At 41.3% G+C, this 12,882-nt stretch overlaps 1 protein-coding gene across 1 annotated transcript; it reads left to right on the top strand.

Moving 5' to 3' along the window:
* Positions 1-1,741: 1,741 nt before the first annotated feature.
* On the top strand, positions 1,742-3,623 carry LOC104938243 (ADP-ribosylation factor-like protein 4C). Its single transcript, XM_010754605.3, has one exon. It carries the CDS (start codon positions 2,417-2,419, stop codon positions 2,993-2,995), a length of 579 nt encoding a protein of 192 aa, XP_010752907.1. The 5' UTR covers positions 1,742-2,416; the 3' UTR covers positions 2,996-3,623.
* Positions 3,624-12,882: the final 9,259 nt, after the last annotated feature.

The following is a 12,882-nucleotide window of genomic DNA, read 5'->3' as shown; positions in this document are numbered from 1 at the left end:
CCTTCTCACCCTTTCTCCAGACTGGTTGCTCAAGTTTCGCTTCCTCAACCCCTCAGCATGATTTAGTTATTATTTTTTACCTTAGCTACCAACTTATTGCAATGATTTCACAATCTCCAGTAGTCAGAATCTTCAGTTATAATCACAATCTTTTCTTATGGTTACACTCATTTCAACAGTTCATTTTTGCATTTGTTTAAACACAGAATCATCATTAATCACATTTTAGCTTAGCTCATTTTTATCTTTATGCATTACTCACTCATATATATTTTTTTTAATGTCCAAAGGCTTATCATTACTGGCATAAATGAAAAGTCCCTTCGTTCCCCATTTGCTAGGCCAGACAGTGAGACACTCTGTCATCCGTCTCACAGGTTGTTATTTTAACTTTTCTGTTGCGTCAGCGGATCAGGGATCTCAACTCACTTGACATCCTCCTTGTACCCCTATTTTTACAGTACTGTACCCTGCATCTCACAAACTTGTCCTTTGTCTCTGTGATACTGTAATTCTTGTTCTTTGTTGATATGAACCTGCAACCAGTCAAAATATATTAAGCAGTCAGTACTGTAAACAAATGGAAAGCACAATGTTCAGGGCCAGACAGTTTGTTTATTGCAATTCTACAAAAAGTAGATGTGCAGTTACAAAGAATATTCATGCAGTACACTACATGCAGTGATGAACTTTACAAATGTCTGTTGAAACAGCTGCATGTAGTGTAGTACAGTAAATCTGCAATTACAAAAATACAGATATACTGAACCTGTTCTCTTCTCTGAATGTCCTTACTATGGTGGACACAGAAAATTGTCTCAAATTGTGTTGCACTCTAAGTCCTGCTTCCCTCATTGTTAGTCCATGAACAAGAACATGGTCTATGATTGTTGCTTGAATTCTATCGGATATTTCCACTTTTTGTCTTCCTCTTCTTCTTTCTTGCCCTCCTCCTCTTCCTCCTCGTACCCCCCACCTTGCATACGCACTCGTCCTCTAACATAGCTTCTTCTATCAATTCTCTGACTTTCTCATTCCCACCTTCAACAACCTGTTTGCTCTCTTAACTGGCTTATATTGGTTGTGTCACATCATTTGAAACAAGTGAAATCAATTTTGAGTAGTTGTGTTTAATAAATGACATGTGTGCTCTATTTGTATTTGATTGCTTCCACTTGTGTTTACCAGTATGAATGACATGTGCATTAGAGTGCAGAATGTGTTTTGGGAATGAGAATGTGTTTAGAGTTTTGCTGAAAAGTGTAAGTGAGATCTGCAAATTGTGTTTTACCATGTGAAACGGTTTAAGGTATTGACAACAGACTGCACAATTAGCTAAATGATTTCAAGCATCTGAGAACTTTGTTCAGCCAGTGGGTTTTTGTGTTTTAGCAATTGAGAAAAACTGTATTCATTGACACTCAAGTTCTTTTACTGACAGTTGCTCATTTCTAACAGAAGATGGAGCAATTGTCCATGATTGATTCGTGAACATGACCACTGTCATCCCTAACACTTGGTAATTTGGATAATGATAAAACAAATAATGATGTTTATGATTGGATTATTTTATCAGAGTGTTTTTCTTGTGCTCTGCTTTGTTTGGTGTCTGTCTGAGAGAAAACTTAGATCGAGCTTCGTTCGACCGTTTTCTCTGTTGAGCGCTCTTTAGCTTTCGTTATATGTCTTTGTAGTTATAAAGCAAACTACTCTGATGAAGAAGTTTCTCCGTGGAGTGTTTGTGTGGATCTCCACGGCAGCTCGTGGAGACGTTGGCTGCCTCATTGGCACATGTCCTGGAGGGGTGGAGCGAAGCGGAGCCGCCTCTCGTTTGGAGCTCTTGTTTTCGTCAGCCTCCCAACAGAGCAGCTGTAGCGACCGTCGGGAGAGGACTGAACGGTAAAGCCAGTGAATGAATCAATGGCCTTTCGGAGGACATATATTTTCCCGGTTCTACAACAGTAGCAGGCTCTGAATCCAGGAAGGTGGATCAATTTGTGCGCAATTTCCAGGGAGAGCGTTTGATTCTGAAGAGGGTCGAACCACTGCCTTTTTTCAGGCTGCTAAAGGTTTGTGGTTGTCGTCGTCCTTTGAAGCGCTGACATCGTCCACACTGCTCAAGGAGTGTTTTAACTGTGGAGCCTCTCTGTCGCCAAATGGTTGTGAGTGCGTGAGGAGAATGCTGATGAACTGCACCCTGCGTCCTGCCGAGGCGCACCGCGTCTCCTGCTGCAGCTGAGGGCCCCAACAGGCCCCCAGCAAAGCCGATCAGTTGTCCAGAGAAGCACCTGGGCCTGCGCACCACTTCACTCTTGACCTGAGCAATTTTACGCCCTCAACCAAGTAAAAAGTGAGTGGGATCTAAGCACCAGAGCTGATTTATTTCACCCTCCAGTAGCTGTGGAAAAACGTTAAAATGGGTAATAGCTTCTCGAACATCTCTGCCTTCCAGTCTCTTCACATTGTCATGCTGGGGTTGGACTCTGCTGGGAAGACCACAGTTCTTTACAGACTCAAATTTAATGAATTTGTAAACACAGTTCCTACAATTGGGTTTAACACTGAAAAGATCAAACTGAGTAATGGCACAGCGAAGGGCATTAGTTGTCATTTCTGGGATGTGGGAGGACAGGAGAAGCTGAGGCCTCTGTGGAAGTCCTACAGCCGCTGCACTGATGGAATCATTTATGTTGTGGACTCTGTGGATGTTGACAGGCTGGAGGAGGCCAAGACTGAACTGCACAAAGTCACCAAGTTCGCAGAGAACCAGGGCACACCACTACTGGTCATTGCCAACAAGCAGGACCTTCCCAAATCTCTTCCAGTAGCAGATATTGAGAAGCAGCTGGCTCTGCATGAGCTCATCCCCTCCACTACCTACCACATCCAACCTGCATGTGCTATAATAGGAGAGGGGCTTCATGAGGGTATGGACAAACTGTATGAAATGATACTGAAGAGGAAGAAATCCCTCAAACAGAAGAAGAAGCGGTAACAGCTGCTCATGTGTTTTACTTAGATTTAATGTGAGGAGTCTAAACAGGTTTTCTTTGCAGTGATTTGGGATTTTCTGGATGAAATACTGTGAAGCTATGAATGACGCTTTTGCACACATGAAGCTGCCGCTGCCTAGAGCTGATTTACTTCAACATCCAACATGAAACTGCAGCAATGGCAGCTTCATGTTCACCAAAAAGACAAATTCATAAAAGAAAATACAGCATGGAGGGAGAGAAACAGGCTGGCCTGTTTGTCATTGACACAGTTTACTTGATGAAGTGCTGTCAACCATTTTTATTTCTATCCACAGGAGGTCTGCTGTGGAAATACAACTTTGATTTTACACATGGCTCAGGTCACTTGTGCCCTGTGCTCTTTTGTTTTTGTTGAATAGATATCTGTAGTATCTTTCTTTGATTATGGATATCATGCAGACTGTTTTTGGAGCGTTGAAGTAGCCTTTCCTCTGCATGGTGGACTGAGGACAGAGTGTCCACTACTTTGCACTTTTCATTTTCTAACAAACGGTAAAGAACTGCACTGTATTAATAAGTGAGCAGATCCAGGTGGTTTATGTAAGAAGCCAAACTTTTTTTTTTTATATTAAAAGATTTATTCAATGATTTGGGTGATTTCATTTATATATGGTTAAAGAAGTAGTGAGAATGATGTAAAGGTCACGCTGGTAGCAGGAGGTGAGACATTACAACCAACTTGACACAATAAGGAGCTTTGACTTGTTGATTGATTGATCTCTTCAGAGTTCAGAGGGCTTGCAGAAGTTGTAATGTCTGAAGCTCAAAATTCTGAAAAGATTTCTGGTGTAATCTTCTGCACATGTAGTAAACATTTAAAGCAAGGCCAGAGCTCATTCATGAAATTTATGGATCTGCATTGCAGTGCTGCGTTTCTGCTTCACAATAGTGTTTACAGCAGCAACTAGCACTCACACTAGGATGTAGATTTCTGTCATGTCAACTCTTATTTAAATTTGTGGTATGAAGTTTATTTAACCAGTATTTCTAAACCTCACAACATTGCTCAACATGACCTTTTTTCTGAGGGAGCAACTTGGTTTTGTTTTTTGACTTAAAAAAAAAAAAAATATATATATATATTTATATATCTTTTAAGTTCAACAAACAAAACCAAGTTGCTCCCTCAGAAAAAAGGTCATGTTGAGGAATGTTGTGAGGTTTAGAAATACCGGTTTCCCACAAAAACAGAACAGAAAGAGCCCTGTCATCTCAGGATGACCCGTTACTATGGAAACAGCACAGCAAAACCAACCCTCAGTGATTTAAAAAAAAAACAGATTTCTCTTCCTGCTGTTGTCTGCAGTTATGATAGTAAATATGTAGTCCACATACATACATTCACCCATTCACACACACACTCACAAACACTGACATCACAGCCATTAGGAGCAATTTGGGGTTCAGTAAATAGCTCAAGGACACTTGAACAGGTGGCCTGGAAAACAGTGAGCTTCTGTTAACTAGAGTGTATTCTGAGGGTATTTATGAAACCTACTGTAGTTATTTCTTTAAATGGGCCAAATTCTTTACCTTAATGAATCATTCAGTCATCATTTATCTCTCAGTCTCTTTGGGTTCATCCTGTGCCAGCAGGGTTCAGCTGAAGTTCAATTCTTGGGAGGCTGTGTGTGGTTACATTACATACCTGATGGACTTTGCTCAATTTAAGACATGTCTCTAAGTATACTTTGTCCCACACATTACATATGTGTCATTTTATCCTGCAAGTCAACTGTTTTATAAAGCTTTAACTATGTCAAAAATCAAACCTTGTATGAATACATTTCTCTTGTATTTCAGTATAAAGCAATGTCAGAGGGGGTGCCAGCAATCTCAACATTTTGTTGATTCCAGCACAGTAACGGCACCTCTCTTCATTTGACCCATTTGTTAGTTTGAAACATGCGGAAGCTGGTGAAGGTTTCCTGGATCAGACTAGACAATATTTGAGTCTTTAAAGGTGGTTTCTGTGCCAGATTAGTTAATAATAGAGTCAAGAGAATAGAGTCTGCCCGAGGTTTCTTCCTGTTAAAAGGAAGTTTTTCCTCGCCACCGTCACCAAGTGCTTGCTCATGGTGGAACTGTTGGTCTCTGTAAATGATATTATAAAGAGTACAGTCTAGACCTACTCTGTATGAAAAGTGTCATGAGATAACTTTTGTTATGATTAGGGATGGGAATCGAGAACTGGTTCTTGTTGAGAACCGGTTCCGTGTGTTTCAATTCCATGGAATCGTTTTATAGTTTAACGATTCTCTTATCCATTCCAGAAAGCACGAATTACGTCGCGTAACTTCCGCAAGAAGTTACGCACGCTCAATTCCAGCAAGCACGACAAATTACACCATGTAACTTACGCAAGTTTCTCACGTGCAGTGCAATGAGTAGCATGGGCAGACTGGGACAAAAAATCGGCCCTGGCATTTTGGACCAGAGCAGCCCACAACAACCAGGTACGGAAGGTAAATAACACACTGCCTACCACGTTAGCGCCATGTGCTTCTTTGTAAAACATGCTATAACAGTTAACATTAAACAAATGCCTTCTGCACTACATTTAGAAGATGACCATGACAAGAGAGAGTCTGGCTGGCTCAGAGGCTGGCAGCTGTACTAGTACTTGTTCCAGTTCACTACCTCCTCTAGATGATGTTGATCAAACTGTTCGAATCGTTAAGCAGAATTGATAATGGAATCGGAATCGTAAAAATCTTATTAATTCCCATCCCTAGTTATGATATGGTGCTATATAAATAAAATTGAACTGAAGTGATTGAAATTCTTCCAATACTAGATCAGTTTCAAAGAAAGTTTGACATCTAATAGGAGACAGGATGTAAAAAACCACCTCCAGTGACTTTATCTGATATGTGTTCTCTTACACGGGACTCACACCGAACGCGGAATGGAAGTGGAACGGAAGCGGAACGGTACTTTGCCCGGCGTCAACTCACACCGGACGCGGATCAGCCGCGGAAAGGAAGCGGAGCGAGCCGGCCGTATTGACGCGAGATCACGAGATCACGCGAGAATCCTGGACATACCCGAGACCCCACGATAAACAGTGTATAAAAAAAACAACAACAACAAACAGCTGACTTTGCTTCTCCGATGTGGAGCAGATTATAAAAAGCATCTGTTGTGTCATAAAGGATTGTGTGTTGTTCCACGTCAACAATTAGTCTCTCGTTGAGACCCTTTGATCGATCTTTGATCACCTGGTGCCACCGGTCATGACGTAACGTTGATGTGAAGTTGTAAAGAGCTACATGAACTGTGTATTGTGTTTTATTTTGAAGGGGGGCGGAAGTTTATTATGTTGATTCTCTGTCGGATTTCCTGTCTGGTGCACAGTGCTCTGTTGAAATTTACGAGGTTCAGCTGCGGCTCGCGGAAGAAATAGAAATCCTGCGGAAAGCTCGCGCCGTGGCGCGGAGAGCCGCTTCTTGGACGCTTCTGATCCGCGTCTGGTCCGCGCCCCGTGTGAGTGCTCTCATTGACTAGACTGGATTCTATTTGCTACGGTGACCGCGGCGGTGCCGTTCCGCTTCCGTTCCGCGTCCGGTGTGAGTTGGCCTTTACAGTACACATTTTAATCACCATCTCCATCTCCTGCATGGCCATTTCAGATCAGTCTGCTCAGCTACTGCTTCCAAACAATAACTGCTATCCAATAAAGGCCAACTCACACCGGACGGGGAACAGAAGCGGAACGGAAGCGGAACGGCACCGCTGTGGTCACCGGTTACACAGTTCATGTAGCTTTTTACAACTTCACATCAACGTTACGTCATGACCGGTGGCACCAGGTGATCAAAGATCGATCAAAGGGTCTCAACGAGAGACTAATTGTTGACGTGGAACAACACACAATCCTTTATGACACAACAGATGCTTTTTATAATCTGCTCCACGTCGGAGAAGCAAAGTCAGCTGTTTGTTGTTGTTGTTTTTTTTATACACTGTTTATCGTGGGGTCTCGGGTATGTCCAGGATTCTCGCGTGATCTCGTGATCTCGCGTCAATACGGCCGGCTCGCTCCGCTTCCGTTCCGCGGCTGATCCGCGTCCGGTGTGAGTTGACGCCGGGCAAAGTACCGTTCTGCTTCCGTTCCGCTTCCGTTCTGCGTTCGGTGTGAGTCCCGTGTAAGTGTTTGCTGGTAAAAGACTTGCATGAAGGTTGCTCATGTGTACCCTCACAACTTCTCAAAGATCTTTCTGACCCTTTGCATCAAACAATGTTGAAGATGCAGCAAGTTGCAACCTCTGCGTCTGGGAGGTGAGGCCAACACAGAAGTGCCAAAAACTGAAGTTCCTCAAATGTCCACTTGAGGCTGGCTCCAGAAGTGAGTCGGTCGGTCTTCATAAGTCCCCATGTTCAAATGTCCAACTTCACAGCAGAAATGTTTACAGCCTGGTACAAAAAACAGTTTTGGTCTCTATAGTTAATTTCCCCGTTCATGACAACTGTACTGAGGGTAAATTTATATACACCTCACCTGTTCAAATGATTTTAAGGCTTAAGTTATGCAGAATTAAGAGTGTGGACGCTTTGATTGACACGTAGGTCATCACAGGTGGCTTGTTTGAGCACACATTCAGCCTACCTCAGAGGGAGATGACCAGAGCCACCACACTGAGCTTCAGAAACCTGTGGGTGAGGGATTTGGCTTGGGAACCAGAGGGTGGACAGTTCAAGTCGAGTATGGACCCAAGTATGAAAGGTGGACTGGTAGCTGGAGAGGTGCCAGTTTACTTCTTGCTTTTAAATTTACACTATGATTGTGATGATTTAATGGCTTTAGTTGTTTTTAGTGTGAATAGTTGATGCTTGTGTTTCAGTAAGGTAATTTCTTCATTCCATTCACTGACAATAACCAGTGAGTGAGGCTTTTAAGTCAGAATGAGTTGCAGTCTGCATTTCTGAACTCTCCACCACCTCCTTTTTCTCCATCATCCTCCCCTTCCTCTGTTCTTTGTTGGTGTCTCCGTCAGCTCTCCAATTAAAGAAAGAACAGAGCTGTCTGCTAGAGCAAGACAAACTGCTGATTACAGAGTTGCATGTCTTTGTGTTGCTTCACTCACTGCAGAAATAAAAAGATAACATGCTGACACTGTAAATGCTTTTAGTCTGAACAGCCAGCTCCATTTCTGGGCCTTTTTATTGTTTCCTGTGGCCTCAGTGTTTGTGGAAACAGGCATTCCAGCCTGGTGTGTCTGTAAACCTACATGTGTGAGCTACTTCGGCCCAGGTTAGAGTTAAGAACAAGCGCGATATCCTGTTTTATTATTAATTCTAGAAATTAAACTGGAAAAATGTTTTGGACTCAGTATTTAGAGAGGAATATCTGTTTCTGGCACATTCAAGCAACATTGTGTAGAAATTTGTATTTTTGCAGTTGAGCTACCTCTATTTGTTATTATTGTATTATTTATTAAAACTAGCGAGTTGACAACTTCGCTAACAGCCAAACATCATCAAGATCAACAACAAGACATAGCTGCCAGCTAATATTACTGACTAGTCCAACAGCAGTCAGCCCAGCCGGAGTCTGTCTTTCTTTTCTTTTTTTCTTCACAATACTCTCGCCACATATCATGACCTTAATTATAAGATAACCGTTTTTTTCCCCAACATCTGTCTTTGGAAAAATGCATGATACAATGCAATAAATAAATACAATAAATCAAGTTACAAAAGTCCTGCTGGGAAGGCAGGGGGCTGATTAACTAACTAAAAAATCATGCCAACTGCTCATCAGGAGCATACAGCACTGCACATCCAAAGCTAGGGTTAGAGTTAGGTTTGGGTAAAAACGCAGGATACTAGGGTTAGGGTAGAAGTTAGGGTTCAGTATCTTTCTCAATAACACTGGGGGAGCTAGGAATCTAGCCAGCAATCCATGTGAATACTAGATAACCCACTCTACTATCTGCCTAGTTATGATATTAGTTTCACCTGTGCTTGTGACAAGACAATCTGTATTCTAACTCCAACGAGAGACTTTGAGTAAACTCAATTAAAATGTTATCTTACAGCGCTGGAGTAATGTTGGTAGATATTGTTGTCCCACAATGGTAAATGGACTGCACTATATATATCTCCTTTCTAGTCTTCCGACCACTCAAAGCGCTTTTACACTCATTCACACACACATCCATACTTGGCATTGGCTGCCATGCAAGGTCATCAGCTCTAGGAGCTAACCATTCATACACATTCATACACCGATGGTGCAGCTTTCAGGAGCAATTTGGGGTTCAGTATCTTGTCCAAGGGCACTTCACCATGCAAATTTGGACATTTGTGGACAACCCACTCTACCTGCTCTAGCCACAGCCGACAATTAAAAGTAAATAGGAGCTTCTCAGAGCTGGTAAACATACAAATGAATTGCAGATGCTGGTGAAAAAAGATAAATGGAAATCAACACATAGTTTGAATAGTTCAAGGAAATTTGAATGTCATAAACATCCCAAAGCCACAGTTTGATAACTTTTAGTATCACATGAATATCACAAGTACAATGATTATGTTCTACAAGCAACCGTTCCACTGAAAATGACAGCATTTGCTCATTCAATCAAAATGACATATGGAACAGACAGGACTAGAGAATATGGAATACATTAAATCTCTTCTGCATCATTGTTGACATGTGAATTAAAACAGAGAGGCAGTGAGGCTTTCCACACATTGTACTGTTCTGTGATGTGTGCAGCAACAGACTGAAGAATGTGTCACCCGGTTGCAGTATAGTCTGAGAGCAGAAACATGACTGTATATGGCGATGAGGCCTTCAGGGACACACAGACTCCTCCAGCTACCAATATTAAAAGTCCAGAGCATTCAGGACCAGGACTCAGTGGCGGACTGGCCATCGGGAGCCCGCTCAGCGCTTTATTTCATCTAGTAGGCTACTACACAGTTAAATGAGCAGCCTGCACATTTAACAGTGTAGTGTAAATTATAAATATAATTATCATTTCTGAGAAAAAGCTGTGTGTGGGTGCATGTGGAGCATTTGCTTTATAATTTTACACTCTTACATCAGTAGGCGCCCAACCTAACTCACTCTTGGTGTTTTGTGTCAATCAGGTGATGGTAGCCTGGAATGGTATCAAAATTCCCGGGCCGGAATTATTGTCCCACTCCACCCCTGCCAGGACTTCCTTAAGCACCATGCATGCATGCATGCATCCAGACACACACACACACACACACACACACACTTTGCTTCCTGCTTTGTAAAGTGTGTATGAATTATGCATTTTGGTCGGATGACAAAAGAGGCCTGTCAGACTTTGCATAATCAAAGAGCAGCAGACATTCATCATCTGCTGGGAGAAAAAACATGCATAGTCACATCTTATGTTTGCAGCTGAAAGTGTTTCAACACAGCCAGACTGCAATTGAATCAGGTAAAAAAAAAAACTAATAGATATCACCATGAAAATGTACCTAGTTTACTCATATTATGGGAGAGATATCACCCAAATTCTAATAATTGACCAGTGCATGAAAAAATGATGTTGAAACTATGGTGGCTATGAATTCTTATTTTCAGGTGATTAAACAGTCATGAATATTATATTACAATTCTGTTACATTGTGTAAATAGAAACCTAAATCTCACGCTGACGGACCTTTAAGAAAGACATTGATTAAGTCAAAGAGACTTCAGGCAATCATATTAGAATGCACCAACACATGCCACAGGTAGGAGTCATACTACAGATTAGACTACAGCTAAAATGTGAATACACAGGGGCGGTCGGTAGCGTAGTGGGTTAAGTGGCCGCCCTGTGTGTGGCGGCTATAAGTCCTGGCTGCAGCTGGCCCCGGTTCGAATCCTGCATCGGATGGCTAATTTACTGCGTGTCACTCCCCCTCTCTCTGCTTCCTGTCTATCTTTGGCTGTACTATCAATAAAGGCATAAAAAGGCCAAAAAAATAATCTTAAAAAAATAATAATAATGTAAATACATTGGGAAGACAATGAGGTGATCAACCAAAGCAAGAGTGAGGAGCAACATTTACATTTTCTCAGTAGCCTATCAGAATAACTGTAAAGAGCGACATTGTGGGACACAGCATTTGATGTCAACATAATGAGATACTACGTTTAATGAACATTTCTACAAAAAAGCAAAATGTTCATGAGCATATCTGCTAAACTGCACATTTGTTTTCCCTGCTTATAGGAACTAAATGATTTACATTGTTATGGTTATTTTTAGGCTCAGAGCTCTTGGTTGATAGAAAAAGTTGGTGGTCTTGGTTAAATGTAATAAAAAGAGATCAGTTCCTCAAAAAGTTCCTTGACTCCTTCAGAAGGTTCCTTTGAATGCAAAGGGCCAGAATATCATTGACTTTGTGTCTGCAGGAGAGGAGGAGGAAGTCATTATTAATAACTCACTTCTCCCCCAGAGACTGGAGAGAGCGAGATGAATGGGCGATCAGTTTTGTATTGGATTATGAAAAATGACCTCTGCTTTGAGGTGGTGACCATGGGGAGAGGAGAGTCCAGGTTACCTGGAAGTCAGAGTGGTCAGATAAAGGTTGGTAAAGGGGGCAGCAGCTATCTGGATCTCCCAGCCTCCCTGCAGACTGACAGAAGGGGCTTCCTTTGTTCTTTCAGATGAAAATGCATCAGACTTTTTGTTGCCCCAGTTTTTGTTCACTCACAGAGAGTCGTCCTACTCACAGTCTCAGTGTTTCTTTCTCATCTGTTCTTATTTCTTCATCCTACAGCTTTCCAGAGACTCTGATGTTATTTGTTGTTATCTCAGGAGTTTTGGTTCTGTTTTCAAGATTGTCTGATTTACAAAAACAATGCAGAACTATTTTTTATTTCAATCCACAGATTTGATTTTTTTTTGTTTCATTTTATTTCCAGGGTTGTCTACACAACAAAAAACTCCAATTATTGAAATTGAAATATGTAATATGACAGTAAAACAATGCATTATATTAAGAGTTAGAAGAGCTACAACAATACATTTGGCCACATGACCTAAAGCCAATCTAAAAATTTTAGAAATTTGACTTGAATTGATCAGATAACAATAACATTTTAAAAAAGGTTCAGAAATAGGGGGTTCAGAAATGAGACATTCAAATATCTATGTACTACCAAAGTCTTAAAATTAGTCTGATCCTCCAGGATCAGGCTACTTTTAAGACTTTGACTTCTGACTGAAAACAAGAAAACACCCAGAATTTAGGTCTTCTCCAAGTCACCACAATCCTTTTGGACATGACTTAAAACAGAATTTCAGAGCTTTGGACAGATTAATCACATTAATCAGACAAAATTTAATGAGTTAGACTCATGGGCACATGAATTATGGTGATTTAAATTCATCATGGTTCTTTTAGCAATGAGAATAATACAAAGAGCTGGCAGGAAGCAGGTCTCTTGAAGTGCATGCAAATACACATCCAACACACTTACATCAAAATGACCCAGTGTGTTTATGAGCCTCTGTCGGTCTAATAGGTTTATTGCCTGTTTGTGGGACACCTGGTCCTCTGCCCCAGTTGTTCAAAGACTTTGATTCATAACCTCTGCAGGTGTGGACTTTACAACAGGAGTGCTAATCACTATCTTGTCCCTGACATAGCCTGAGAATACTTTGAGTGTTCGGTGGCTCTGATCTATTCTGACACTGTTTGAACAGTGAAATGTGACATTTTAAAAACAGACATGCTTTCTAAAGCTGTTGTTTAAGTGTCTTTGGTTTGGTTTCCATTCAGATCGCTGGTTTGTTTGAACTTTTATTTCTTGGAGGTTCACAGCTGGAATAAATATGTAAATATAAAAATGTAAATCTTTTTCTCA

Source organism: Larimichthys crocea, chromosome XXIII, assembly GCF_000972845.2.
Source record: "Larimichthys crocea isolate SSNF chromosome XXIII, L_crocea_2.0, whole genome shotgun sequence".
NCBI classification, from domain to species: domain Eukaryota; kingdom Metazoa; phylum Chordata; class Actinopteri; family Sciaenidae; genus Larimichthys; species Larimichthys crocea.
Note: the sequence above shows the minus strand (reverse complement) of the source record. Positions and strands in the feature narration are given on the sequence as shown.